Genomic DNA, 26,876 nt, shown 5'->3' on the forward strand with positions numbered 1-26,876 from the left:
AATTTGGAAAAAGAAGTCTTCCAAAATTGGAATTTTAAACAAAAAAAAAATTAATTATTATTATTATTATTATTATTTTATTAAAAAAAAAAGAAAAAAAAAGTAGAAAACATATTTTCCATACTGCTTTCAGAATTGAAGCTGTTAGACAGATTCATCTGGGCCATCTCTTCTGCATAAATCTAACTGGAAAATCCACTGGATCTCTCTCGTTTTCACTCGGGAATCTAATATCCGGTGAGTTGGTATATTAATTTTTTTTTTTTTTAGTTTTTTTTAATGAATTTATTGTTTGTTTATTTATGAATTTGTGAAACGATGATCTGATGTGGTTGGGATTTGATGTGTATACAGATATGATTGGTTATTTATTTATTTATTTATTTTTTTTAATTTTAATTTTAATTTTAATTTTCAATTTCTTGGGTTGGGTCTTGTTTGTTTTGTGTGATTGGGTTCTGCGATTCGAGTATGGTGTCTGTTGGTTATCGAGAAAAGGGAGGAAAGAGGAAAGAAAACAGAATTTTGAATTTTATGTTTTGAGGGGTGATCACCGTCGGGTGGGGTTCTTGGATAAGTATATACCCTCCACTTGGTTATTGAGAAAAGGGAGGAGCAAATAAAATGGAATTTTGTTTAGTAGAGATGTGATTTGGATTCTTGGGCCGAAATATACGGTCCGTTTGGTTACTGGGAAACGGAGGAGGAAAAAATAAAATAGCATTGAATCTTATGTTTTTAGGAATGATCATCCTCTGCAGTGGATATGTGATTCGGGTACTTAGAGTAAAATACTGTGTTATCTATTAGCCTTTTTCATGGATAATTCAGGGTTTTTGGATTGAATTACACCCCCCTTTTTGTTAATGAGAAATAGGCAGAGATGAGAAAATAAAATAAAATTTGAATATACCATCTGTGGAGGACATTTGGTTTAGGTTCGTGGATATAATATACCCTCCACAGTGAGCATGTTATTTTGGTTTTTTTTTTTTTTTCTCTCCCTTTTTTGGATTGAAATGTACCCTCTATTTACTGGGAAAATAGAGGAGAAAAGAAGAGAAAATATAATTTTGAATATTACATTCTGGTGGAATGTTAGCCTCTGTAGTGGACATGGGATTTCTTGGAATAGAATATACCTTCTGTCTGGTCATTGAGAAAATGTGGGAGAATATAAGAAATAGAACTTTGAATTTTATGTTTTAGGGAAGTGATCACCCTCTGCACTAGATATGTGATTTGGGTTCTTTGCTTGGAATATACCCTCAGTTCGATTACTGGAAAAAAGAAGAAGAAAAGAAATAGAATTTTTGAATATTATGCTTCTGAAAACTGCAGTGATTTTTGATTCAGGTTCTTGGATTGAAATATACCTGTCCACTTGACTGCCCTCCACAGTGGACAGGTATATTTTTGCTGTTCCTTTATTTTTGCTGATTTTTTTTTTCTTCCCAACACACACCCCCCCACCAGCCATATGCATAAAGGGAAATGTTAGCCTGGTATACATCCTTGGCTCATTCTCTAAGAGCTTATGCTTATGGAGCAAGTAGTAGATTAAAACTGTGTAATTTACATAACAAGCAAAAATTTTAGATGTTTTTACCTTTCCTTGGAAATTGATGGAGCATTAGGATTGTAACCACAGTTTATTTAACAAGTTAATATTGTTTTGACACGCTAGTAATTTAAAAAGGATCCACAAACAGATGCTTGCATGCTTCTTTTTAATTAAAGGGAAATTGCTTATGTGCATTAATTTTAAAAGACGTGTTAGTTCAGTTTAATTTTGTTTATTTGTTTTCTTCTTTGGGTATACAGACTGCTTAGACTGGTACCAGCCAGAAATGGGGATATATCTAAGCAGTCCCAGAAAAGAGAAGTCTTCAGAAGATGGTGAGAATGCTAGGGTTAGGTATGGTTTATCATCAATGCAAGGGTGGCGTACAACCATGGAAGATGCTGTGAGTATTCTGTTCTACCTTTATTTACCTAAATCTGATTTCTGGATGCATATGCTCTTTATAATGTCATATAATTGGAATTTTAAATATTATTTATGAGCTCTGTCTTTCACAAGTAGTTATCATTATTATCATCTTGTCTATCTATCTATCTATCTGTAAATATGTTAATAGGCAGGCCTTTATTTATGCTACTACTAGAGAAAGTAGTTAATAGAGTTTTACAATATAAACAAGAAAAGGTTCATGCTAGGAAAGAGAGGCCTCCAAGTAAGAGTAGAAAGGCATATGAGAAAATGAACTTAAGAAGGCAAGGAAAATATGATTTGTGACTTTCTTACTTGCTTTTTCATTTCTTTCCTGTTAAGAGTGCTATTAAAAACATTCTGCTGCTCTCTATCTCATTTCTCAGACCTCTATACTTTCCTGGACAGTGACCAGTTTCAGCTTTTGCTCATGTGGGGAAATGTCTGTTTGTTAAATCCAGTCTTAGCTCTCTTGTTGCAACTAACTCTGATGGAGGTTTTAGTCCTAGCAAGCCTAGGAACTCCATGAGTTTCTGTTTAGAATGTACCAGGGGTTATATCCAAGCCTCAGGGAATATAACAACTCAATTCCTCCTACTTTAGACCTCTTCAAAGAAAGAGGTTTAAACACTTCTCAAATTGGATAGGGGAGAGAGTTGAAAGAAGATTGACTAAGAGCATCTAGGAACCTTGGAATAAGGAATGGGCCTGTACTCTGTCTTTGTTGCTTCAGAGTATCTTGCTGATTTGGGACACATTCCCTGGATGTGTAGAAACTACTTGTTCTTCCTCTATCTTCCGGAGGTTCAAGATGGGGGTTTTGTAGGATTTTTTCTTCATGGTGGTTGATGTGACCATGTTTGAGATAATGTGGGGAACATTATCCCTGTCAGTCTAATTTGACACATGAAGGGAGCCTCTTTAACATAGGAAGTTTTTCTTTCCCTATTTTGCAAATACTTTGTGGCTATCTAGAACACAAGTTTTGGGCTCCTTTTTAGTTAAGCAAGCCCCTGCTTGGCTTAGGTAGTATAAGGTTGGCATGGAGATTGGTGGAGGTTCAAGCTTTGATTCCATAAGTTTTTGCTTTATTATATGTCCTTTGTATATCGGAGTTTCTTTTTCTTTTTTCTTCTTACCAGAAGAAATATTTTGTGGGAAAAAGGAATATTGTCAAAGATTAAAAATGCCAGAACAGCTATTTTCTGGTGTGATAGTGAAAGTATTGGGTGCCTACCTTCAATCTGTAGGTTTGAGTCTTCAGAGAGGCTGCTTTTTTGCAAAAAAGCTGGAGCATGGCACCATATCCAAGTCATCTCTTTAGGAGCCCACTTGGGTGGGAGTACCATTGGGTAATGGCCTTCTTCTAATACTTAAACATGTTATTTATGACATTTCATAGCGTGGGAACTACATATAAAAGATAAAAATAAAAAGGAAGAAGATAAAAATGAAAAATTGTTGCATGGATGCTGGGTTTATCTAATAATCTTAGTTGCATGCTTGAAGTCTTAGTCAAAGCCTATAGGCTATAAGGCTTTTTGAGATGAGGGAGTTTCATTTTCACATTGATGATGGTAATAGTGCCACTGCTCCATATATTTTGGGATAGGCTATAAGGCTTTTTGAGATGAGAGAGTTTCATTTTCATGTTGATGATGGTAACAATGCCACCGCTCCATATATTTTGGGGCAATGAAGCTGTGGTTTATTGACCTCATTTACAGAATAGGAACTGGGTTTATTGACATCATTTGTAAAGTGGGAAATGGATTTATTGATATTATTCTCATAAAATGATGTTGCTAATAATTGCCAGTGCTCCATATGAATAAGCTGTACCAATTAGGATACTTGTTGATTCATGAGTTACCATTAATTATATATTGACATATGCTAAGATTTTATGTTGTGTTATATAGCATGCAGCTTATCCGGATTTGGACAGTTCCACTTCTTTCTTTGCTGTTTACGATGGGCATGGAGGTCAGTTTTTGAGTTTTGTATCTTCTAGATTTGTTATGATCGTCTTTTCCTATGTTTCTTGTTATTTCATTTACAGTCTCCTACAATTGTAGCTAACTTTATTTTGTGTTTCTTTCTTGCTGTTTACGCATCTTCCTAGAACTAAATCTAATTCATTCTTTCTAGGTTTCTTTAGTTGGCTGATCCTTTCTTAATGCCTTTTTATCACATGAACCATACAATTGGCTAACATGCACTTCTTAGCAATTTAGAAAGGCATATTTTGCATACATTAAAAAGAAAAGAAAAAAAAAATCCAACATTTGTGCTGTGTAGTAACCATGAAAATTGTTTCAAATAAAGCATTGGAAGTGGGAGCATATGCTCTAAATGGTCAAAGCTTTTCTTCGCTACAATGGGTTTCCAATTGTGCCTTCAAAAAACTTTATCCTGTTTGGAATGTATCCACTTTGGTTTTTTACCAGTTAGTATAATGGTTAGCTTTCTGCGTTATTCTATTGTATTGCACATGCATCCCACCCATGTATTGAACTTCTTACTCTCATCAGTATCATTATAAACTTTTCCAAATTTAGGAGAGAGTGATTTTCAACATAGCTAAGCACAATCATTATCAAAAATGGTTTTGTGAGCACCATGATGCTGTTTAGGGTGGGTTTCTGTTCTATTCAAATTACTAATTGCACCATACACACAACAGCAATAACTAGTGATGCACAAAAAGTGAACAATCATAATACAAGTACAACAAAGATGTCAGCCTCAGACCCTAAACAACACTAGTATCATGCTATTGCTTTTAGAATGAAGCAGCTGCTTGATACCATCCAGAAAGTGTGACGCCATGTTTCTAAATCATCTCACTTGTATAGGTCTCTATGATATATCAGAATTTAGAAGCCCATAGAGCCTCTTTTATTTTTATCCTTCAAAATAATCAACTCATCTTATGTCAGTAGTAAAAGATGATGAAACAAAACTAAATGCTAGTTACTTGGTACTAATCAGGAATGCATGAAATTATGACTTTTACCGTATCAAATTTTTTCATCTGCACACACCAATAGTAAGGTATTCTTTACAAACAATTTGATGGAAGGGTGATTTTAATCCACTTTCCCATTTTTACATTTATTATTCAATGTTTTTATGTTAACAACTTTCCTAGAACTTTTAACTATTAGGGCATACTTCCTAAAAGCTAAGTTATTAGAAATTGAACCCACAATATTTATCAAGCTAAAACCCACCTCCATATGCAGCCTCATGCCTGCATGTGGAGAGAAAGCAGTGGTACCAGTAGAAGATAAGTAGATAGTGGAGTAGCTGTAGGAGAGACTTGAATGTGAGACCTCTTGCTTTGATACTATGTTCAGATTTCAACTTTCTTAAAAGCTTAAGCTATTTGGATTTGGGCCCCACAGTGTATATCAAGCTAACAAATGTTAAGTGGTCAATCACAACTACAGCTTGCCTGTCATGATCTTAAAATGCATGCATGGAGTCTCAGAGGAAAAACATAAGAGTTGGCCTATCTCAATCTCCCTACCATTTTGGTGAAATGATAGAAAGAGTGCTCTCTCCCTCTTACCCAAACAAAAAAGACAAGAAATAAATGTGATCATACCCAGGCACTACATTGAGTTAGGATAATCCCTGAAATGCACTCAACCACCTTTTTAGTAATGGCTAGGCAACTTTACCTTGTCGGAACAACTTAAGCTTTGCATCATGACCTAAGTGGCTGAAGATAGCAAAATCAATTATTTGTGTGCACTTCAACACAAATTGGCATTTGGGATTGATTGCAGTTTCTGCAAGCAAAAAAGATAAGGAACCTCTATATGTTTTTCTTGTTGGTCGTCTTGAAAAGCAGTTATGCAATTCAAAACATTTCATTTTTCAGTTAAAAGTGAACCTCAGTTCTTATCTTTTAAAATGTACCAATGAGTTGTGCTAACACATCATGCAGCTTGGAAATTAATAATCACAGCTTGCTCTGTCTTTGTTTGTTAAGATGTTGTTAGTTTTGCAAAAGCTTTGTTATACACAGTGACTAACCACCTTTAGCCTTCTACTAATGACCTAAAAAGATTTGAAATAAATCAAGTTGACTCTATTCAATGCTAGTTGGATACATGGGTCCCAAACTGGACTGGATCCTCTATTTCTGATGAGAAGTCGGTACTAACTGATAGAAATATTCTGAGAATTTTGGTCTGGGGTGGATGTAGGATGTTTACTTACTTATGCACAGATTCTTCTAATTGAATCTGATTTAGTGGAGTAGAAAGTTTTTATAAATGATGATTAAAACTTGGAACAAAAGTTGGAAGGCTTCAGATTTTGAATTTCTGTCCTCTCTGAATTTGTCTAATTTGATATAATACTTCATGTTGATGTTATACTTTGTGTTGAGTTAGTAAAAACATGAATACACACACATACATGCATGCATATATATGTGTGTGTGTATATATATATATATTGTAGTTTCTTCTCTAAACCTATATTATTCCAAGTCAAAGCCTCCTGTAGTGGGAAAAAAAATTATCTTAGAATTGCGACATTTCCATGAGTTAGTACCAAGGACAAAAATTTCAGTAAATATCGGTGATATATCGCCCATATATTGCGTATTGGGAAGCGTGGAAATAATATCAAATGGTGATATATTGAGCAGACGATATTTTGGAAAAAATCGCCAATTTTTTCATTTAATCGGCTTTAGCTGCATTTGTTTGCCGATATTTCGGCGATAAATCACCGATTTTTTCAAAAAAATTTCCCAAAATTCCTCACCGCCCCGCTCCGCACGCTGTTGTGGGCCCCAGGTCAGTCTTGTCATCTACCCAGGTGCGTTAGTCTCCTCATCTAGCCCTGCCCAACATGCGTGCATCACATGAGTGCTGCTATTGGAAAAATTAAATTTTGTGATTGGAGTGGTTTGAACCCAAGACCTCACGTTTGAGGGGGGAAGGCCATGCCACCCAGTCAACCTATGTTTTTGTTATTTTATTGATATATCTTTATATATATAACATTCAAATTATTATATATAGTATTCCAAAAATAAATTTCTTAATACTTTTATATATATAGATATATATACATATTATAAATTATAGGTTTATAAATTAATACATATTTTTTTTGTGTATATAGATATCATAGAATCAAATTATTATAAATAAATTAATTTTAATTATCATGTCTTTTGTATAATAACTAAATACAAAATAAATATCAATTAATAAATAAAATTATCAACATTTTAATAAAAAAAAACTTAGATATGTATTATCATTCCTTCTATGTCATTGAATATATCCAAATTAGATAAATATATATAAAATATGTTTTTAAGTTATAAACATTATTGTTGAATATTATAAATTATATTATGAATGCGTAAATTTCTTCAACAAAACAACTTTAAAATGTATATTATATTTTTAATTTCATTTGTAAGAGTTTTTTCTTACATTTTCATGAGTTTTGATCAATTTTTGACCCATCTATATTTTGTGTCAAAATATCCGCTAATATTTCTCCGATACATCCATAATATTGAAGTACCAATATATCCGTGATTACCGATATTTTCATCCTTGGTTACTACTAAGGGTTTAGAGTCTGTCACAGTGTACAACATGTATGTCTCTCCACTGAAGACGTATTTATTCCAACAGAATGCACCATTATTTTAACTGCAATTTCTTTTATGGGCCTTTTTTTTATCTTTTTCAGGAATCAGGCCTGAAGCCTCCCACATTCCCACCCCACCCCTTCCCGCTTCAGCTTGGCCTCAGATGTGTTGTGACAGTTCTGAAAACTATTTTTACGCCAACCATCTATGTTTAGCAACTACCAACCTTTAGTGTCTTTGGCCTGGGGTATATCTGTCTGATGCAGGAGGCTCATCTGAATTTTGCAAAATGTTCTTATATTTGACTGTTGCCATGGTTATGACGCCTCACTCAGCAATGGCCCATACTTCTTTCTACTCTTTAGTATAGAAGGATATCTGGTGCTTCTTGAAAACCTTCACAGGATCATGTTTGCTGCTTACCCACGTCAACATTAGGCAGTAACTAAAATGGGATTTATTCTTCTTATACAGGTTAAGAATAGCCATGCCCAACATCAAAGGAATCTTTGTTTTTTTTATACATGTTTTGCCTTTAGGTGGTATACAAGATTCAGTCAACAATTTGTTGAATTTTTCCATCCAACAGAGATTTGTGTAAACCTTTTTGTGAACCTTCTGTTTCTCTAAGTTATGCTGTTGAATTAATCTATTTATCTATATATAAATACATAGATAGATACTGGTAATATCTGGCCCCATGGTTTTTCAACTGCCAAGTCCATTGATTTGCAGGTGCAGGTGTTGCTAGGTTTTGCGCTAAGTACCTTCACGAACAGGTGCTGAAGAATGAAGCATGTTCAGCAGGAGATTTAGGTGGTTCTGTAAGGAAAGCTTTTCTCAGGTTAGTTTTTTTTTTTTTTTTTTTTTTTTTTAACATTTTTTCTTCCATTTCCTTTAATTCCATTTTGATTCCTAGAGGATGCCACAATGTGGTTAGCCCAAGTTTATAAGGAGAGGAAGGTGTCTTTCACCTGTGAGTCACATGTTGTCATCAGCTTGGGATTCAGAAACCTGACTCTGGTTTGACAATTGCCCCCTATGGTTGCTTATGAAACATGTCTTATAAACTATTGCCTTTGTTTGGATGGCTTTTGTCTTCTTACTTTGTAATGTGATAACATCTTTTGGGTGGCTTTTGTCTTCTTACCTAGTAATGTGATAACACCTTTAACTATTATTTTGATTTTAATTTTTCAGTTTTTTAAATTAGATATTCATGTATCATTTTTAGCAAGGAAAAATGGGAAAAGGATGAGGGAAAGAAAAATATTTAGAAGGAACCTTTGCAGTCATAGCTGATATAATAGTTATCAAAGCTGATTTGGTTACTTCACTTCTCTTACCAGTGTGACCTATTTATTATATCAAGCTAACTGATTTACCAGTTGAAAATAATGAACTAAATTACTCTATTCAGTGACCACCTGCTGAGAATCCAAAATCAAATCAGGCCATACATCCTAGAGGAGTTGATTTAGGTTGATTTGTTCCTATATTCAGATTATGTTGCAGCTTTAAATTATTTGTAGGAATTTTACAAATATTTTCCCATTTTTTCTCTTTAGTTGTTAGCTTTGATTGTAGCCTTTATATTTTTAGTAGAAGTCATGTACACAAGTAATTCAATTAGATTAATAAAAATTCTTTTTCATCTTTTCCCTCATTGCATTAGAGCCCCTCTTTTGGGTTCTGGGATTTTTTGAAGCAGCCCTCATTGTTGGTGTCACTAATGTTCAAAGCCACTAAGGGAAAGGAAGTCACTATGGGACAAGTTTCTGGTTCCACAGAAGTCCTATTATTCAGATTACAACTCATGGGCTCAATGGGCAAAATTTCTGCATTTGGCACATTCAGTAAGGTCCTTTGTCAGAGGTTAAGGCAAGACGGGATATTTGGATGGCTCAAAGAAGGCTTCAAGTGTGACTGATCCTGATTGTGCTATTAGGGATGCTGGGAATTTCATGGTGATGTCATGGTGATGTCATGGCTAGTCAATTCCATGGAGACTGAAATCAGCTGGGGATTTATGTTCTTCTTAGCCATAAAAGAAATATTGGATGTTGTTAATGTTGCATTTTTCAGATATGGACAACAACTAAATGTGGTATGATCTGAAACATAAGGCTCGTGAAATCAAGTAAGGAGACCAAACATTGACAACTTATTTTAATGCTATGAATTGTCTCTAGCAAGAAATGGATCTTTATCAAAATCTTGATTGGAAGAACGTTGAGGATGGCGCATTGTATAAGAAGGTACTTCAGAAAGAAAGAGTGTTGAACTTTCTTTCTAGTTTAAATGCCAAGTTTGATCAAGTTAGGGGAAGACTTTTAGAGAAAAAGCCCATTCCATCAATAAGAGAAGTTTACTCAACAACACAAAGAGTAGAGAGTGGGTTGATGGTTATGATGACGAAAGAAAATCCAGCAAAGGAGGGTTCAACACTGAACTCTGAAACTACACTTATCAGTAACCAATGGAATTTTTGTAAGAAGAAAGATTATAAGGACAAACTGTGGTATGATTTTGCACTTATTATTAACCAATGGAATTTTTATAAGAAAAATTATGACAAGGACAGGCTCTGATGTGATTTTGCACTTATTAGTAACCAATGGAATTTTTGTGAGAAGAATTATGACAAGGACAAATAGTGGTGTGATCATTGCGATAAATCATGTCACACTAGAATATGTGCTGGAAACTCCATAGGAAGTTGGGAAGGATGGAGGAGAGGAAACAAACCATCAAACGGAAACAATACAGAATTTCGAGTGGTTGATCAATAGAAGATTTGACAACCTACTACATTTGAATCTCTAGTTTTCAATAAGGAACAATTAGAGTTTCTCCAAAAATTCATGATTCCTTGTAATTTAGCTCAAGTGGGTAATTTCCTCTCTGCCCTACAGACATGGAACATTTAACCCCAGAATCATAGATTCAGGGACCTTAAATCATATGATAGGCTTGTCATATATTTTCTCTACTTATACTTCATGTTCAAGACATCAAAAGGTCAAAATAGCAGATGGGTCCCTCTCATATGTTGTTGGAAAAGGATTAACAGTGCTAGGGAGATGGAAGGCTTATCTATATTGCAATTTAATTTCCATCAGTAAACTCACTCATGATCTAAACTATTGTTCTAAATTCTCTCCAACTCATTGTGTATTTCAGAATCTGTGTTCAGGGAAGAGGATTAAGAGTGCTAGGGAGATGGAAGGCTTATTTGTTCTAGATGAAGAGGTTGAGAAGATTTCAAAGGCATTACAATGTGAAAGTTCTTTCAGTAGTGAAATTATGTTGTGGCATTCTAGACTAGTGCATCCATGTTTTGCTTACCTAAAAAAGTTGTGCCCTTCTCTATTTTTAAGTAAAAATGTCAACTGATTATCAATGTGAGGTGTGTGAACTATCAAAGCATCCTTGAGCTAATTTTCCTATTCATGCTTACACTCCATCTAGTTCTTTTTCCAATGTACATAGTGATGTGCAAGGTTTGAAATGTTGGGATTTATCAGAGATATATCGCCAACATTTCGGATATTGGAGGGCTTCAATATGACAACACAAACAAATATGTCGTTTATCCGCTTTTTTGGAATTTTCTCTTGTTTTTCACCGATTTATTGGCAATATACCGAAATTTCAGTATTATCGGCAATTTTTTTGGTGCCACATCAGCACCTTTCAATGGGTTTCATTCAAAAATTGCAACCATTTATGCATTGGGCCAGGAGAAGCTTAGCCTAGTACCAATAAGGCCAACCAGTTCACAATATAAGCCATGTTGTTGCAAGCCATGCATCAATCTTTAAATAGAGCTTTGCTATGTTTCAAAGTGTTGATGTAGGATAGTTATGTACTTTACACTTTAAAAAACTTACTTCACTGCACACAGGAGCCACGGTGTATTTAGAGGATCATACTTTGTCTACGATTGATTTTATAGAGTGGTTGTTTGTTTAGTAAAGGGAAAGGTTTTTTGTCTTCTTTTTGCCTCGTCTCTTAGACGTTTGTTAGTATACTTCGTGTGTACTGTTTTCATCGCTTCTATACATTTCTAATATAAGCTCTTATTTACCTATCAAAAAAAAGATAGGTTCAATACACTCAAGTAGGATCATCAATAAAAATTAATGAACCACCTTGCTCCTGATATCCTCCACATCTCTGCTCACGACCAAAGGTTAAAGTTTCCGGAGCAAGCCCTCCACCTCTTCCATATCCCAATCATTAAAATGTCTTGAAAAGCGAGGATTCTAGCTACCCAACTCCCTGCCCTCCTCGCAAGCTGACACCTACTCATCTTTATTAACCACCAATAGGAATAAATTAGGGAAAACTTCTTTCAACGTTTGGTCCTCATACCATAAGTCCTTCCAAAACCCGACCTTTCTTCCATTCCCTACAATAAAGCAAGATGTTCAATGAATACCCTCCCATTCTTTTCTAATGGCTTTCCACTCCCCCACACTGTAGCCTCCTTTCACTCCTCTCAAACACCACTCTCCTTCCTCTTACCCAAATTTGCCGATGGTGACTTGTTTCCAAAAGGACTCCCTTTCTTCAACAAATATCCAACTCCACTTCCTTAGTAAAGTTTTGTTTAGGGCCACAAGACTATGAATTCTTAAGCGCCCTTTCTTCTTATCAGCCCAAACCAAATTCCAATCACCAAATGAGGTTTTTTTCTCTAAGGCACCACCGCCCCACAAAAAATCCCTCTGAATCTTTTCGATTCTTGCACACACCTTCCATGGAATGACGAAGAGAGACATGAAATAAGTTGGAAGACTTAATAAGGTGCTTTTGATCAAGGTAAGCCTCCCCCACTTAGAGAGATATTGCCTCTTCCACAAAAATAATCTTTTTCTGAATCTCTCTTCTACTACATCCCACACCCTTGAAGATTTGAAAGAGGCACCCAAAGGAAGCCCCAAATAAGAAGTGGGAAGCTTCCCTACTTTACACCCCATCACCGAAACACCTTCCTTCAAAGACTCAATACTTCCTACGGGAATAACCTTACTTTTATCTCTATTCACTTTTAAACTAGAAATAGCCTCAAACCACATAAACACCCAACTTAAATATATCAGTTGGTCACTATTGGTCTCACAAAAAATTAGCGTGTCATTAGCAAACAAAAGATGGAGCAAATCCATCCCTTCTCCACTACTTCCCACCTTAAACCTCTTAATGAAGCCCCCCCATCTAGCTCTAAACAACAGTTGACTAGGAGCCTCCATGACCAAAATGAAAAGATAGGGGGATAACAGGTCACCTTGTCTCAAGCCCCTAGTGTTGTGAGCCCGAGGAGTTCCATTGATTAAAAATAAGAAGCTAACTGTGGAAATACACCAACTGATCCAACTAATCCACCTCTACCTAAACCCCATATTAGACATAACAAAAAGAAGGCAATCCCAATTGACATGGTCATACGCCTTCTCAATGTCCAATCTTAGAAGGAGACCAAGGTTATTGTTCTTTAACCTAGAATCCACAGCTTCACTATCAATAAGCATAACGTCCAAGATCTATCTACCTTGAATAAAGGCATGTTGGTTCTCTGAAACCACCTTCCCCACAACTAACTTTAGCCTATTTGCCAAAACTTTGGCAAGTAGCTTGTACAATCCTTCAACCAAACTAATTGATTTAAAGTCTTTCAACTCTTCCATACCCTCTTTTTTTGGAATCAAAACTAGAAAAGTGGAGTTTAGGCTCCTTTAGAACGTGCCAAGATGAAAGAATTCTCTAAAGAAAACCATAATCTTGGCTTTGGTAAAATGCTAAAACACCATGGTAAAGCTATTTGGATCCAACTCTTTGTCACCAGAGAGGTTGCATAGGGCTTCAAACACTTCTTCTGAAAAAGGTACCTCTTAACTTCTAGACCTTACTTTCCCCAATACTCCAAACTGTAAACCCCTAATGCACAGTCTTCAATCCCCATTTTCTGTCAATAGAGTCTGATATGCCCTACACACCCCAACCTTGATCTCTTCCTCATCAGTCATTGTAACCCCATTGATTCTCACCTTGGATAATAAATTCCTTCTCGCATGGGCATTGGCCATCTTGTGAAAAAACTTGGTGTTCTTGTCTCCCTCCTTTAACTAGATTTCCTTAGATTTCTGTCTCCATGAAGTTTCTTCCAATAAAACCCATTTCTTATATTCCTCCAGGGGCCCCTTTCTAGCCTCTACCTCTTCAATAGAAAGGGGATTATCTCTCTCCTTAGAGTCCCATAATTGAACGTGAGAAAAGACTTCTAATTTTCTAAAGGAGACATTGCCAAAAACTTCTTTATTCCACACTCTAAGATCTTTTCTAGGAGCCTTCAACTTCTTAACAAGACAATGACTACTAGTCCCTATAACCATGTACTCAATCCTCCACTTTCTCACTATCTCTTTGAACCCATCTGTCAAGAGCCACATATTCTCAAAACATAAAGGGGTCTTGCCCTTTTTAACCCCTCCACCCTTAAGAGTAACGGGACAATGATCAGAAACAAACCTAGGGAGTGCACATTGAAAGACACCCAAAAAATGGTCCTCCCACTCATCGGAGAGTAAAAAGCAATTCAACCTTTACACTGCTTGAGAATTAAAGCCACTACACCACGTGACCTAACCTCTAGAAAGAGGTAGATCCTTCAGTCTTAGTTCCTCAATGACTTCAGAGAACCTTCTCATCTCTGCTATCAAATTGATCTCATTCTTCTCCCCTAGAAATCTAATAGAGTTCAAATCCCTCCCTACACATTAGGGATCATCCCATAGACCTTTGATTGTACCCAATTCATCCCAAAAATCTTCTTTTTTTTTTCCCCTCAAGAGGACTAGACTATAGACACCAGTGAACACCCAAACAAAACCATCTTCAGCATTCCTAAGACAACCAAAAATGGTGAATCCTCCACACACCAACTCCTAAAGATCCAAAACACTGTTGTCCCAAAAAGTCAGAATGCCTCCTGATGCTCTCCTAGCATCAACTGCACCCCAGTCCAAAAACCTTCCAACACCCAACCTTTTCACCACCTTTAACGACATCTCTTGCACCTTTGTCTCAAGAAAACAAACCAAATTTGCCTTTTGGGACCTAATCACCAACTTGATCAACTTCCTTTTCTCCCCATTGTTGAGCCCTCTAACATTCCAAGAAAGGATTTTGATCTTCATCAATCAACTGGAGCAAGTTCCTAATTGTTCCTGCCACTCCTTTTGGATGAAAGTGCAAAATCTCCATAATTAATCGAAGAATCCAATCTCCTAAGCTCCCTTTAGAAACGGGAAACGGACGTAGATTTCTTCTTCCTCCCTTTGCTAGGGGACCTGTCATCGGCCTTCTTCCTCAACTTTCTCATCATCGACCAAATTTCTTCTTCACACCCCTCAACCGACATTCCCAAAAATCTACTAAACTCTTTGAACTTGGAGAATTCCTTGTTGAAAAGTAGATCTTCTCCTAGAGAAATATTCTCAGGGAACACAACCTCTAAGCCATCTTGCAAAATCATAGATAGAGGCCCTTTCAAAGCTTTGGCCACTATCTTCAATGCACTCCCTTCCCACTTAGTGGATCCTCCCCTTACTTTCTCATAATCCATAGTCCCTCTATAGTCTCCACCTTGATTAGTGAAATCCGACACCCAGAAAGGAGTAGAAGAAGACAAAAGGCCCTTCCCCCCAAGAAGAATGGGACCAGGAGAGCATACCTTAGAATCTAAGAGCTTTTACTAAAAGGGCATCATTGGCTAAAGGTTTCAAAGTTGCCTTCATAATGGTCAATTTTGACACACAGGGATTGGGACCTTCAAAAATCCCCTTCCTAGTTGACAAGTTGCTAGGGACTGATCGTGAGTTTCTTCAAAAAATCAAACACTACAACCATTTTCCAAACCTTCCACAAAGCTATCCAAAATGAGTTCCAAACCAAAATTAAAATCCTCAAAACCAATAATGGGACATAATATTTTTCAGAATGTTTGGGGAAATATCTCAATGCCAATGGGATTATACCCCGGTCATGGTGTGTTGACATACCCCAACAAAATAAACAGAATGTCATCCCACACTCTCGTATTTGAGACACCTATGAGCATGCTTAAGAAATTCTTCCTTCTTGTTAGCCACATTTTTCCTCCCTTACAACAAAGGTTTTGGCTAGTTTGCCTCTGTTCATAACCATACATACCAAAAGCAAATTAGATCCAAAAGCCCTTAAATGTGTCTTTGTATGGTACCCTCCAACTCAAAAAGGTTACAAATGCTTTCTTTCAAAGTCTCGGAAATTCTGTGTAATAATGGACATCACATTCTTTGGAAACCAAACTTACTAACCCAAACCTTCTCTTTAGGGGGAGGGTTTTAGAGAGGAAGATCAATTTTGGGAAGTCCTACCAGTTACTATTCTTGAAAATTCTACTCTTATTAGTCCAGAAAAATCCACTCCCATGGGCTTTACCATTTCTATCTCCATCTCAGATTCTGAAACACTAAACAAGGAAGATCAAATAAGAGAGGAAGATTTGGAGAATGGATCAAAAAGACAAGCAGAGATAAAAGTGTGTGAGAAGGAATAAAGGAGCTAGCAATTCTCCTCACTACAAATCCCCTAAATCGAGTGTGGAAAATTTGGACAGCAAAAATGAGTCATAAGATTCCCCAAATTCCTTAAATTTCTCAAGTTCTAAATCTGTTTGTGAGTCTTCATCTGATTTGAACATTCCTTTTGCTCAAGTTTTCCCTCAACACCCTGTATCTAATTTTGTTTCCTATAGTCAACTTAATCCCTTTTGTAAAATCTTTACTACTAATTTCTTTAGTGTGAGTATCCTAAATTCTATTAACGAAGCCTTAAAGGATCAAAAATGGAGAGAAGCAGTTCAAGAAGGAATGAGATCTCTACACAAAAATAGGATATGGGACTTGGTGGAACTTCCTGTAGGAAAGAAGGTTGTAGGATGCAAGTAGGTGTTCATGGTGAAATTCAAATAAAATGGAACAGTTGATCGGTACAAGGCTAGGTTGGTTGGAACATGATCCACACAAACTTACGGGATTGACTACTAAGAAATCTTTTGCACCTATTGCTAAGATGAACACAATTCGAGTTCTATTCTCACTTGTTGTCACTCAAGATTGACCTCTACACCAACTAGACATTAAAAAATACTTTTTTTTCATGAAGATTTGGAGGAAGAAGTATATATGGAATTGCCACCTAGCTTTAAGGAAAAATTTGAGAGTAGTCTGCAGATTAAGAAAGTCTCTCTATAAATTGAAGCGGTCATCGTGTGCTTGGTTTTAAAAAATTACCAAGTTAGTCCGCAAAGCCAAGTTGATCACACAATGTTTCACAAACATGTAGGAGGTAAGGTGACTATATTAATTGCATATGTAAATGATATAATTGGGATAGAAAATAACATGGCTAAAATCAGAAATTCAAAAGATTCCCTTGCTAAATTCAAAATATAAAACTTGGGAGATTTGAAATGCTTCCTAGGCATTGAGGTGACTAGATCAAAGAAAGGGATCTTCTTGTCACAAAGAAAGTATACTCTAGACATATTAAAGGAAATTGGAATGCTTAGATACAAATCAATGGACTCCACAATTGATGTCGATCACAAAGTGGGAACATTGACAATAAGCCTAGCCATGAATAAGGAGAGTTATCAAAAGGTTAATGGGCAAGTTAATTTACTAATCCTATACTAGACTAGATATTATCTTTGCTATTGGAATGGTCAGTCAATTTATGCATGCGCTAAATGAAGAACATACAAATGCAGTGGTTAGAATTTTGAGATATCTCAAAGGAATACCCGGGAAAAGACTTCTCTTTTCAAAAACTAGTAACCTGGATGTGGAAGCATACACAAATGCTGACTGGGCAGGTTGTATGAGTGACATGAGGTCTACTTCTAAGTACCGTACATTTGTTGGAGACAATTTGGTGACATGGAGAAGCAAAAAACAATCCATTATGGCAAGATCTTGTGCAAAAGCTATTTAGATCGATAGTCTTGGGAATTTTGGAACTACTATGGTTAAAATCTCTCCTAAAGGAACTAAAAATGGAGAATGATAAACTTATGAAGTTGTACTGGAAAAATAAGGCTGCCATAAGTATCTCACAATCCAGTGCAACATGATAGAACAAAGTATGTTGAAGACACCATTCATGTTAACTGGAAAACAATTAGCGAATGTGCTGCCTAAGGGTCTACTAAAGCCACAATTCCAAGGAATTCTTGGCAATCTGGGAATAATCAATGTCTACAAACCAACTTGAGGGGGAGTGCTAAGAATCTGGAATCAAATCAAGCTATACAGCCTGGAGGAGTTTGTTGTGTCAAAGATAAGAAGTCAAACTTGGTTGAATAGCCTAAATTTTTGGATTAATTAGGCTGACTTGTTCCTATACTTAGATTATTCTATAACTGTAAATTGTCTCTAGGAATTTTATAGATAGTTTCCTATTTTTTTCTTCCTAGTTTTTAGCCTTGATACTAGCCTTAGTCATGTATATATTTAGTAGTAGCCATGTACACAAGTAATTCAGTTGGATTAATAGAAATCTTTATTCATCTTTTCTCTCACCACCTCTCAATAGTTCAATGCCTAACTGCTTCCAAGTAGTCTAAATTCAATTGGTGGCAGTCTTTTAAAAAATATAGTGTGAGCATTCATTCTCTATTGTAATCCCCCAACTTTTATTATGATATTTCCCCGTGTGTGTGTGTGTGTGTTAAACATGCTTTAGCATCCCTTTTGAATGTTTTTGAAGAATTGGTTTAGAAGGAATTCTATTTCAAATAGTTGTAATGTTTTAATAGAAATAGTGGGAATAGTTATTGTCCATGATAATTCAGACATGTATTAGCATACAAGCACATTGCCCCTACCTCCCCTTCTGAATATTTTTTTAGAATGGGTTAAGAAGGTAATCTGATTCAAATAGTTGTAGTGTTTGAACACAAATATTGGGAGTACTTATGCTTTACAATGATCACATGTGTGTATTTGAAACTGTTTAGCATACAAGCATGTGTCCCTTTAACCCTTTCTAATTTTACTTCTGGAATTTGTTAGGAATGGTTGGATGAGTGTATGCTAATGTCATATATTTTTACTATCTCAAGTGTCTTGCAAATTTGGTTGTATTGGTTGATGCAGAATGGATGAAATGATGCGTGGAGAAAGAGGTTGGAGAGAATTAGCTAAGTTTGAAGATAGAGTAGACAGGTTTAGTCGTATCAATTATGATTCAATGTGCTCTCCAATGAGTGATGAATTTAATGATCAAAATGATGATTGGACTGAGGAGGTATTTTCTTGCTTATAAACAAATGTTCCTTGTTTTTATGTATCCTTAGTACTCCTATGTTGCTGCACTGTTGACCCTAATCATCACATATGCATGTCATAGATGATCAACATGGGATTATGGTTTTTGGGAAGTTGGTGTGTCTAAGGCCTTGTGAACAGCAATATCATGTCAGCATGTTTGATTCTGTCCTTCCTAATTAAAGAATCAAGCTCAACATAATGTTAAACTCACGATTTGAAATATTGGAAGTATGATTGTATATCTTTTATCACAAGCTCTAAAAGACACAGGTAAAATTATCTAAAAATAAAAAAAGTATGGATAGTGAGGTTTTTCCACTTAAAATCTTTGTAGCCATGGTGCTTTCCTGTTCCCATTTCCATAGCTTAATTTTGTAGAATGAGTTTCCATTCTCCCACATGAGTATAGTGGCTATAATCCAACCAATTTGAACATAAAATGTTTTTCTTTGCATAATAATGAGTGTTGGGCATTAGTATAGAAAAAACATGCATGTTACTTTCATTTCTTTTTCCTTCAATGTACAGACTAAAGTGCTTATAGAATAAACTAGTTTTGCCATGTTACTCAGTATTTCTTAGGACATCTTCAAATATCGCATTCTTTGAAGCCAACGCATCAGGAATAGCTGGACAATAAATTTGACTGTGTGGCTATCAAACCCTTTTCCTGGTCTAACTAGAAAATTTATCCATACTATGCATGTGTTACTTTTCACGTGTTATTTCCTTTTTTTGTTCTCTTACCCATATTGTTGTGTTAGTTAATCACCTTCTCCCTAGAAACTTAGTGGATGGGGAGAGCTGGTATATTTGAATAATTGAAATTATCAATTTATCTACATTTTTTAAAATCATATCATGAAGAATTTAATTTTAGAAATTCAATAAAGAGAGACCAAGGGACCTAGCTTTCTATAATTTTTATATCCTGCACAAATTCCATGTCTTCTCACATAGCCTTGATGCATATTCTTTTTAGTACTCCTCTTGCTATTATGCTTCCAAGTTCCATCTTGAACTAAATTACTCATTAGGAAAATTTGTTTATCCGTCTTGCATATGATCAAACCATCTCAGCCTCATTTCTCTTGCCCTACCTTTTTTTTTTTGTTGTAACTTCTTAAGATGCACCCATTGTTATTGTCTTCTATTCTCCTCTCATTTTTCCATCTTCAACATGTTCCTTTGTTGATTAACATTCCCATAAAACACACATGTACTTATCCTAATTTTCTCTTTAATTTCATAAACTTTTGCAATTAAACAAAACATCCTCCGCTTCCTTCATCTTACTCTAATTTTATGACTAATGCCCTTTTTAGTCCTCTTTCCAAGGATGACTCTCCAATGGTCGCTTTTGAGTTTCTAGTAGAGATTTAGAGGGTGTTCTGTTAAAACTTAATACTTATATTAATTAATGACTTAAGTTGATTTTAATTTATCGACTTAAAACTTATTATTTAATTTTTTACTTTAAGTATAGTGGTTATTTAGTAAACTTTAATTTTTTTTCTAAATTATCAAATTGACATAGTTACCCTGATTAATTTTAACTAATATATACCTTTATTAATCTTAAGTAATAAATTTGTTTGTTAAGCATCCATACTAAAAGTATTGTAGACATGTAAAATTACATAAAATAATTATAAAATATTTACTATAAATAATAAGTCATGTATGTAGCATCATGGATATAAAAAAGTCTTTCCCCGAATAAAGCCAAATAGAGCAAAAGAGATTTAGGATTCTGAATAAGTTAATTATTTGGACTTAATACATAAAGTTGTTTTTAAATTTAAGTCATGACATCAAGTTATTTTACCAAACATACTTAGGTAATGTTTGTTTTTTTACCTGAAATCTAAATAACCCTAAATTTGACTTAAAAATCTAAATAGAGTGGAATATCATTAAGTGTTTAGGTTGTTTTTTTAATTAATATCTAAATGTTGTTAAGTATCAAGTTGTTTATTTTTATTCATGACTAAATGTTGTGAAGTGTTAAATCTATTCATTTTTACATGTTAAAAACATTTATAATTTTAATTTGAAAAAAAATAATTTAACATATTTCCAAATATCCCAAATGTTAGAATTTATTTGCATAATAAAATTTTACAATTGATTAATTATATAATTAGTAAAAAAAATTGGTAATTGGATAATAACTAGGATTCCTAATTATGCTTGGTTGTTAAAAAATGTTACAAATTTTTTAAGTTAGCACTTGTTTTTATGCGGCATATTTTTTGGATTTATGGATTTGTGTTTGAGATATTTGTTCCATTGTTGATATTAATTCATTAATTTTCGGATTTTTAATTTGAGAAAAATAGTAAATAGAATTTTTTGTTTTGTCAAAATTAATGGGAATTGTAGATTCTAGTGGATTTAAATAGATATGAATTTTGGAGTTCTAATTTAAAAAAAAAAATAATTGAAATTGATGCTTGTTAAATTTATTTTGGTTTTGTTGTATGGCAAGAGGTTGAATTTTGAAAATTTGTAAAAAAATTATTTTGAAAAGATTTTAGTACAAGTTGAACCAGAGTTTAAGGTAGTTTTGGGCTTTGATTGACCCGTAACACAGCCCAACCAACCTTAGCTGCAGTCATATGGTTTTGGAAATTGTTGAACGATCTAATAAGGCAAATGGCATCATTGTAACTCTCACATACATATATTTATAGATTTTATGTGATTTCATCTACAGTAGTTCAAACACCTTTTGAGTTTTCACTTGACTGAATAGCCTCTTGAGCTCAAGTTCCCAATTTGGTCCAGTAAATAACTTATGCTAATAACTATTCCTCTATTACTTTAACTAGTGTCATTTACATCTCCATGATTCTCAATTGTGCTTAACATAATACATCTCTCCCCTTTATGTTATCCTTGGAAACTAGCATCATTTTGGAACATGATTACTTAAATAACCAAAATATCAGAAAATAAGTAACATTCATCTCTATTTCTGTTTCCATTAAGACAAACAGTATAGTTGCTCCAAAGAAAAGAAAATAAAGGACAAACAAATTTCTACATTACTGCTTTTCTTCACTTTCTGTATGTAAGGTGGAAATTTTTGTTAGTGTTGACAATGACTTCATAGCTTTTTTTGTTAAAATGATGAAAACTATCTTCAAACTGACCCTTACTAATTATTTACTTTCTGTAAAATGGTGACAAATTGATCGATATTGGATGAGACATAATGACAGTTTAAAAACAAAACAAAAAAAATCTTCTCATGCTAACACAAACATGCCAGCATGAAAGAGTTGCTTTGATATGCTATTTTGCTTAAACTGCATTTCTGTTAGAATTCTTTGATTAAGACACTGTAATTTGAATTAGGGGCCTAACTATGATTTCCGTGGACCGAATTCGGGAAGCACTGCTTGCGTTGCTATCATTCGGGGTGACCAACTTCTTGTTGCAAATGCTGGTGATTCTCGTTGTGTACTATCTAGGGCGGGTGAGGTAATGCTTTTCCTCCTTGAAAACTTTCAACATACTTCCTCCAAGTTGTACGAGGGAAGGTACATGTTTTTCATGGTTCTCCAGTTGGATTTTTTTTTCCATATCTCTGACTTGAATGGGTTTTATAACTTGATTGGCGACCTATAATAGAATTGAAAATTAATAAATTATTATTTAATGAATCAAGTAGCACTTCAACTGATCACTGTACTTAGAATATCAACTACTGTTGGGCCACTAACAGTGTTTTGAGTTCTGTATTTATTTTGGCCTGAGATGGACAGGCCAGATCATTGGACTGTCTCTAAGATGTTGCACAGTCTAACTTTAAAGGTATGTGTGTACAGAGTTAAATGTGCCTTTCTTGGCAGGCATACGATTTGTCTACGGATCACAAGCCTGAGCTTCAGGAAGAGAAAGAAAGGATCCTAAAAGCTGGTGGTTGTATCCAACATGGACGGGTCAATGGAGTTTTAAACTTGGCAAGAGCAATTGGTACTTATACATCCTTTCAGTTTATTCCTCGAATTAATATAAGAAAAAGAGAAGCATTTCATTTTTCTTTCTTATTGCTTTGTAATTTGATGTTTGCTGATTGCAGGAGACAATGAATTCAAAATGAACAAATCTCTGCCTGCAGAAAAGCAAATGGTCACTGCCAATCCAGAGATAAACACTGTATGTAACCCATTGGTTGATATGCTACCACTAGGTGATATTTTTTAAATTTTGTTCCCTATTTTTTGTTCTTATTTATTTATTTATTTAATTGAATCAGGCTTCTCTTTGCAATGATGATGATTTTATGGTTCTAGCTTGTGATGGGATCTGGTAACATCTCTCATTTGTGTTATTCTTCTTCTATTTTAAATTTATAAATTTTTTTCCTTGATGAAAATTTGTTACTTATTAGGTTATGTTTGGTTCTTGGAAAGTATTGAGGAAAGAAAAAAAATATTTTAAGTAAAATGATCTTTCTCATTTTAATTTATACTAAGGAAAATACAAAAGAAAATCGAATATAATTAAAATTAATAAGAAACTTACGTATTTTTGAATTATTTAATCTTTATATAGAAGAATTAAAATAAGTTAAATGAGTTTGAAATAGCACATAGATATGATTCATTGACTTTAAATCTATTTTTTGTTTTCCTTTGCTTTTTCTTTCTATTTTCTTTTCTTCATATTTTCCCTTAATTTTTCCGGGAACCAAACATTGCCTAAATGATTTTTTCACTACACTTCATGAACCATATCAAAGTGTTGATTACATTCATACTTGCACTATTAAATTATAGGTTTAGGTGTGTTATTTGCCATTTCATAGGGCATTTTAACTTAGAATGCACCTCAGTTCAAAACACTTCTTGATTAAAGAAAAATTGCACTTTGGAGAAGCAAATTCCCTTCTTTCAATCCAATTTCAGTGATGAGATGGCAATTTTCTCTCTGAATTAAACTTTCATAAATTAATTCATGATACTTATGTTAAAACTTTTGGATTTCCCTTCTCTATCCATATATCCTAGGCTTTCTTATTGTTATTAATTAAAAAAAAAAAAAAATCCCTGTGAAGCATGGGTTGACTAGAATATAAAATTATGAATAGTTAAGGTCATTCTTACGAATTTTAAAGAAATGCAGCAGAGAGAAATTTTGCATATCATGTCTCAATGGATCTAAAGATTGGTAAATATATTAAAAAAATGAATTTATAGAATACTAGATATTTTTTATGGATCGATTTTTTTTTATTTATTTATAGTATTAGGCATCAATATTTTTTTTTTCAAAAATAAAAATTCCCGAGCAAATTGAACTCTAAATACATTTAAAAAGTGAACCAATTCCAAGTCAATGGGAGGAAGTTTTTACATATTACAGGAAAATGAAATTTGGTATTAAAACAATCATACTGAAGTTTATTGGCTATGCCATGCAATGAACCCTAGTTAATTAGTTTGTGTCTCCATGAATTAGTGCCTGATTAATAATCAGCTACAGCTGGGTTTCATCAGATAATACATGAGTGAGAAAGTGACCAATTTGTTATACCGAACCCCTAGCTGAACAATATACAATCTTATTCATAATCGTGAAGGCTAAGCTTTCTTGATTATGCTGATAGTCAAAATTTCATTCCTGCATTTTTTGTATCAGTGCTGAAGGATCCTGATATAAATCAGTCCTTTTTTCTCTCTGCCTTTTTTCCCTGTCTTTTTAGGTGTCTAGTTTATGCTTGTGTTCATTTGTATTCGTCAGCTCTTGTTTTTATTATTGACTTTTTTTCTTTCCATAGTAATTCCAGTACTGAATTCTCTAGAATATTTATGCTTGCAGGATGAGGACCTGAGCAACCAAGTACCTCATTTTCTAATTTTATTTCCAGATTTTTGTTGATTTTCCATCTTGTCTTTGATTCTAGTTTCCCCACCCCCAAATTTTACAGAATTTTAAAGCTTATTTTCTTTTCATGGTACACTGGACAGGCAGTCAAAGAGACCAAACATGTAACTGCATGATACACATTGAAGTTGATTCCCATCTCCAAACTTGACTTTCTACTTTTGGCTTCTTGTTATTTGGAGTAGTGACAGTGCAGTCTCAATTTTGATTCAAATAGCCTTGCTATAATCTCGGAATGACCAAAGACCACAAACTCACTCTTTTAAACCTCAACCTATCATTGTCTTTTCACCATTTGCATCAGCTAAGCAGCTTAGCACATTTGCATGCCAAGCCAAACCTGGCCAAAATATTACAAGACTGTTGGATTGGCCATTTGTCAAGTAAAATGCATCCTTATATGTGTAGCTGTACTTCAATGATGGTTCTATATATAGGATGGTGTAATTGGTGGTTTAAGTAATATAGGAAACACATTTCTAAGTGTAAAGAAATAGGACATTTCGCTTTAGTTTTGATCTTTCTGTTTTCTTCTCTTCTATTAATTGTTGTCTTCTGCAATCCCATCAAGCATTTGAATTTAAATTTACATTTTGAGTTCCGACCCTAATCCTTGCTCTCACCCCCTCTCTCCCTTCGCTAGGGACTGCATGACAAGCCAAGAACTGGTGGAATTCGTACATGAACAGCTAAATTCAGTAAGTTCTTGATACCCCTTTTGGAACATTATAGACAATTTGCATCTAAGTTAAGCTCGGGTTTATTACAATCGATGCAGGGATGTAAGCTCTCAGCAGTGTGTGAAAAAGTGCTGGACAAGTGTTTAGCACCATCTTCTGGTGGCGAGGGATGTGACAACATGACCATGATCTTGGTGCAGTTCAAGAAACCTATTCACTCCAGTGCTTCTGCTGGGAAGCAGGAGCCTCTGCCTTCAGATATTCCATCCGGGTCTAATCAGACACCAACGGGGACCAATTCATAGTAACCAAATCTGCTTGATGCAAACCAAATGGCTAAGCATAGCATCTCCTGGAAGCTTGAGTTTTAGCAAGTACAAGAATCATGGATATGACTTTTTCAAGTTTAAAAGAAGTCGTTTCATGGAGTAGAGGTTTACAAGGTAAATGATGTTAAAACATCTATGTTGTTACCGAATTGTTATTCCTCTAGTTCAAGTAGAACTTTTCTCCCTCGTATTCCTGAGCAATGGAAAATTTTAGGATTTTGCCACCAACAAATCTTTCAAATTCATTAAGTCTTGTTTAGTAATTGTTTTTTAAAATTGTTTTTTGTTCTCCAAAATAGGAAAACACATTTGACAACTAGAAAGTATAAAACAGTTTTTTGTTTTTAAAAATAGAAAATAAAGTGTTTTCAAAGAATCTCTTTACATTGTTTTTAGTTGTTTTCATTTGTTTTTTATGACTGTTTTAAAAAATAATTATACAAATATGGAGAGTGATTAAAAATAAAACATTGTAGATAAAATTATTTTTAAAACATATTTAAAATTATAAAAATGGGTTAAAAATATTTTGGTTCCAAATAGACTTTTGTTCTACAAAACATTAAAAAACAATTTTTGAAAATTGTTTCAAAAAACCATTTTTTAAAACGGTTACCAAATTGACCCTTAGGCCTTGTTTGGCAAATGTTTTCAAGAACAATTTTCTATTTTTTAAAACAAAAAAACTGAAAAACACGTTTGACAATTAAACTTTTTTTTTTTTTTTTTCTGTTTTCTGTTTTAAAGAATAATTATACAAACATATATAATGATTAAAAATAAAACTATGGATATAAAAATTATTTTTAAAACATATTTAAAAATAGTAAAAGCAGGTTAAAAACAATTTTAGGTTCTCATACAGACTTTTGTTCGACAAAACATCAGAGAACAGTTTTTAAAAATTGTTCTTAAAAACTATTTTTTCATAACTGTTTTCAAAAATAGTTGCCAAACAAG

The 26,876-nt window shown here is 34.3% G+C and overlaps 1 protein-coding gene across 1 annotated transcript; it reads left to right on the plus strand.

Annotated features, from left to right (window-relative positions):
- Positions 1-127: 127 nt before the first annotated feature.
- Positions 128-26,144, plus strand: LOC117922462 (probable protein phosphatase 2C 60). The gene is made up of 11 exons (XM_034840592.1): positions 128-237; positions 1,825-1,967; positions 3,916-3,979; positions 8,364-8,472; positions 18,836-18,986; positions 22,373-22,498; positions 22,870-22,993; positions 23,100-23,176; positions 23,277-23,329; positions 25,551-25,605; positions 25,686-26,144. Exons 2-11 carry the CDS (start codon positions 1,851-1,853, stop codon positions 25,890-25,892), a joined length of 1,083 nt encoding a protein of 360 aa, XP_034696483.1. The 5' UTR covers positions 128-237; positions 1,825-1,850; the 3' UTR covers positions 25,893-26,144.
- Positions 26,145-26,876: the final 732 nt, after the last annotated feature.

This window comes from Vitis riparia, chromosome 9 (genome assembly GCF_004353265.1).
Source record: "Vitis riparia cultivar Riparia Gloire de Montpellier isolate 1030 chromosome 9, EGFV_Vit.rip_1.0, whole genome shotgun sequence".
NCBI lineage: Eukaryota > Viridiplantae > Streptophyta > Magnoliopsida > Vitales > Vitaceae > Vitis > Vitis riparia.

Coding starts and splice junctions, on each gene's coding strand:
- LOC117922462 (XM_034840592.1), top strand. CDS start 1,851: ATGGGGATATATCTAAGCAGTCCCAGAAAAGAGAAGTCTTCAGAAGAT. Junction 8,473..18,835: donor GTAAGGAAAGCTTTTCTCAG/GTTAGTTTTTTT, acceptor TGGTTGATGCAG/AATGGATGAAATGATGCGTG. Junction 18,987..22,372: donor ATGATGATTGGACTGAGGAG/GTATTTTCTTGC, acceptor AATTTGAATTAG/GGGCCTAACTATGATTTCCG.